Source organism: Cariama cristata, unplaced genomic scaffold (assembly GCF_000690535.1).
Source record: "Cariama cristata isolate BGI_N322 unplaced genomic scaffold, ASM69053v1 scaffold3424, whole genome shotgun sequence".
NCBI classification, from domain to species: Eukaryota; Metazoa; Chordata; class Aves; order Cariamiformes; family Cariamidae; genus Cariama; species Cariama cristata.
In genome coordinates, this window is record NW_009611074.1 from 60,828 (window position 1) to 65,081 (window position 4,254).

The 4,254-nt window shown below is 40.2% G+C and overlaps 1 protein-coding gene across 1 annotated transcript in view; it reads left to right on the forward strand.

The window, feature by feature from the left end:
* The window catches only part of LOC104160038 (guanylyl cyclase-activating protein 1-like), a 6,468-nt gene extending 2,708 nt beyond the window's left edge, over positions 1 to 3,760 (forward strand). Inside the window, exons 2-5 of the mRNA XM_009698090.1 lie at positions 168 to 317; positions 2,040 to 2,130; positions 3,124 to 3,327; positions 3,480 to 3,760. Of these exons, the coding sequence (XP_009696392.1) occupies positions 168 to 317; positions 2,040 to 2,130; positions 3,124 to 3,251 (369 nt within the window). The 3' untranslated portion in view covers positions 3,252 to 3,327; positions 3,480 to 3,760. The remainder of the gene's footprint in view (positions 1 to 167; positions 318 to 2,039; positions 2,131 to 3,123; positions 3,328 to 3,479) is intronic.
* The last annotated feature ends 494 nt before the right edge of the window (positions 3,761 to 4,254 follow it).

Genomic DNA, 4,254 nt, shown 5'->3' on the forward strand with positions numbered 1-4,254 from the left:
GGGGATGGGGGGCGTGTACTAAAGCTTTTCCCTAAGTCCAAGTCTCTGTGCCATTTGTTTTTCTTTCCCTTTTAGCTGTGAATCTAAAGAGCAATAAGGTAAACCAGCTCCAGAGCCGTAACCCCTCAGTTTGTTCCTGTCACAATTTGGTTTTTGTTTTCCCACAGGATGGATATATTGACTTCATGGAATATGTGGCTGCCCTCAGCCTCGTTCTCCGTGGGAAGATGGAGCAGAAATTGCGGTGGTATTTCAAGCTCTATGATGTAGATGGCAATGGCTGCATTGATCGACATGAATTGCTCAACATTATTAAGGTGAGTCTCCAGGGGTCTGTGTTCTTTCCTCTTTCCTTAAAGACAAATTCTACCACACAAGCTATTCCCTATATGGATGATCATGGAGCAGACCTTCTTTAACAGCATTCTTTCTTTTAGCAGAATTCCCCACAATGTCATAGTCCAGTAAGCAGACTTGACAGACTCTTCTTTACCACCGCAGCATATGTTGCAGCATATGTTACAGCATAGCTAACTCCATAAAATTGTTGTAGCTGTCTAGGACCTAAATTGCACTTTCCAAGATTTCAGACTCCATGACGCTCAATTGTGGTTTCTGCAATATGTCCTTCATATGTCCTTCTCCCCATGCGAATAGTAGTTGGAGAGTTACTCCCAGTTTGCTTTTTAGAACCAGCTCCTAAATGTCAATGTAATAAAATGCTTCTGACTCTGGCAAATAGTTTGAAGAAGAATGAATGTCAATTGAAAAGATTGTATGCAAATAGCTATTGTGGAAGGTGTTGGAATTACAGGCATAAACATGACCTTATGAATATCTCAGAAGGAATTATGCTGGAAGTTCAGATTATTCTGGAGAGACTGGGAAACTAGAAATTTGCAGGAAAGATTCAATGACCCTAAATAATTTACATTTCTGAAAAAGAAAGGTCAGAAAATGTAATTGATAAAGATTTGAAGCCTGAGCTGTCCACAAATAAAACCACTAATAAAATGTTAGTAATGCATTCTCATCTGGATATGAATTTTAATACTGGGCATTGAAAAGACCAAACCAAATCAACAACTGCAATAATACACAGCCTCGTACTGATAACTTGCAACAGAAATACTCAGACATCACAGTAGAGCAACAAATAGTAATTGTTTAACACAGAGCTGTTGAGAAACAAGTCCTGTGGGTGATAATTGGTGGCAACCAATTTACTGCCCTTTGAATTTTATGGGTGTAGTTCAATGTCTTTTTTGGCAGCCTTAGGAAGTTGCTGAGGTGATACATAGTTTTAGTAAAATGCCATTTGAAAAAGAATGACGAAACTTACCAAATATCAGAAGGTAAAAACTAGAAAATGAATAGTCTTAGAATCAATATGAAGGCTCTGGAATCACATATTTCGTGGACATCCTTAAACAAAGGAAACAATTAGGCATAGAAAGAAAAGAGAACCCTGCACTATATGGTTATGACTAAGATCAATTGTAGTAAACAGTAATGAATGATGCTTAAACTTTCTCAAACTGAAAATGAATTTCCAGTGAGCTTTAGGGAGAAGCAGGACACACAGGAAACAATATATAAATAAATGGAAATAGGGAAAGCAAGTATAGAAATAAATGACCACACCATATAACAAAGGAATTTTGTAATGTCAAATGCAGAGGGTGTTTGACAGTGTTTATTGGGCATGGTGGACCATAGGGTGATAGAAAGTGGATCAATTAGGTGGATCCTGATTCTTCCTTTTCTGCAGTGGTTAACCTCTATCTAAGCAGATTTAGGGTGATCCTCTGGATTTCACTGCTCATTCCATGCTCCAGAGCCATGCTCCCTTTGCACCCTTCAGTGCCAACCATAAGGCCTGATGATTTCTGCTGTGTTTTCCTATGATGCTGGTTCATTTGTATGGGGAAGCTACCCAGCATGACTGTCTTGTTCTGAATCTATGCTGACAGGCTGTAGTGGAACCAATCATTCTGGGAGCCATTAGGCAGCTTCCTATTCTTGCTCTTTTCTTTTAGGCTATTCGAGCTATTAATGGTGGTGACCATGAAACTAGTGCAGAAGAGTTCACCAACCGAGTCTTCAACAAAATTGATGTGAATGGAGATGGTAAGATTCCTGTCTTTGTCATCCAGCTCAGACAGACATCCATGTCTTCCCTTCTTGACTGAATTTTATGCCTCTTCATTTTATATTTGCTTGTTACATAAATTCTCATCCAGTAATGCATTCTCCATTAATTTTGCTAAGGCATTTTTCTTTTGCATCACACATCATCAGTATGACAGGATTTGTTCCCTGTACTAAGTCTCAGCTGTGTTCTGTCCACTTAAGTTAGGTAGTGGGGTTTGGAGTGAGTTTTTTTTTCCTTTTTGTATGTTGCTGTGTAGCTTATGTCAGAGTCAGAAGTCAGAAACATTAACAGATGGTCCCAGCTGCTCCTAAATATTTCAGCAGCAGGGAAAGGAAGAACTGGAATTTAATGTTGAAGTTCAGAGTTTCTTCACTGGGTCTGCTACAGGCAGTACAGCAAGAACATGAAGTGCTATGGACCAGTCAGTCAAAAGTTGGTCAGTACCACTGTAGTCGCTGTATCTCCCTGAGAGATATTTCTTTCCTTGCTACTTCATGTGCTTATTACCTTCTGACATGCTCCTTTGTTATTCTAGAAGAACTCTACCGAGCTGCTTCCCTGCACAAGGGCTTTTTGGCCTAAGACAAAAAAAAACTATTTCTGCCTGTCACAGCTTCCTTCTCTCACTTCTTTTAAACATGAAAAACAGCAAGTATAGGGCAGATTAGGCCAAAAAGGAGGCAGCTAATCCAGCCTTTTTTGTAGGAAGCTATAATCCCACTCCTTAGCTATGCACTTCCTTTATTCTTTCTTATGTACCCTTTCCCTTGTGTGGGAAAAAAAAAGGAAGCTGGAGTTGCCTGGATATCGGGGAAGTTTCATATAAGTTTAAAAAGACTCTCTGAGGCCTCTTGGTGCTTTAGAACAGTGCATGTGTAGGACTTGGTCTCTAAAGTTAGATTACTGTACTCCTTTTCCTGTTCAAATGTTGTCATGATCCTGATGCCTTCTGTCTCTGTCTGACACAGGTGAGCTTTCTCTGGATGAATTTGTGGAGGGAGCAAGGAAAGACGAGGAGTTCATGGAGGTTATGATGAAAAGTTTGGACCTGTCACACATTGTGGCCATGATCAACAACCGTCGGCATAGTGTATAAATCAAGCTCAGAGAAAATGCTGTGCCAATAGACAGAAGGGTGTACACACACCAGAAAGGAGAGACAACATTGCCCCATCCCTGGAAGCGTTTCAAGGCCAGGCTGGATGGGGCTTTGAGCAACCTGGTCTGGTGGAAGGTGCCCCTGCCCATGGCAGAGGGGTTGGAACGAGATGATCCTTAAGGTCCCTTCCAACCAAACCATTCTATGATATGCTTCTTTGAAAACAAATAAAATTTCCATAAACATGCATATGGAAGTAGGAACAGAAAGACACTGCTAAATGTGTGTATCTGAGTGCATATTCTTGTACAAATACTGAAGCTCAGCCACATACAGGCAGGGCAGGTTCAGCAAAATTGGATCTGGGTGGCAGTATTTAACTTGACTTCCTAAAATTTAAAGGCCAAGTGTCAGGGCACAGATTTCCTCCTTATTCCGTGTCCCAGATTGTCAGTTTGCAATGGACTAAAAGAAATGCTAAGTTTGTGAAGAGCACTAGCAAAACTGTATGACAGAGTGTGGAGAATTTCTGACATACAAAAGAAGAGCTTCAAACTGTTACAAGTGTAGAGAACGATCAAAAGAGTGTAACTTCCACTGTTCTTGTCACTTGTTCTTGATCATAAACACCATCACATTTGTCCATATCAGATGTGCTTGGATTTGGTAGTCTCGGCAGAAATAGCTTTATTCATAAGATCTCAAGAGCTGAAAGAAAAATCAGTCTCTAAGGCTGATTGTAACCAATCTGTTCCCAGCTGCACTGTCATAAATGCTGCTGTTTGCAGCTTTCTGTGATCAAAGAACTCTTTACAAACCAAGTCAACAGTTTAGGAGCAGCTTCTGTAACCAGAGAAAATATGCTACTCAGTTTCCCAAAGCAGAAGAATTATGTGAGAGATCAAATCTTTTTTACACTTTCTGTCCTACTACTCTCCTCTCATACAACTGAATAAATGAAGTATGTGAAGATGATCCTAATATTGTTGCTTCACACATC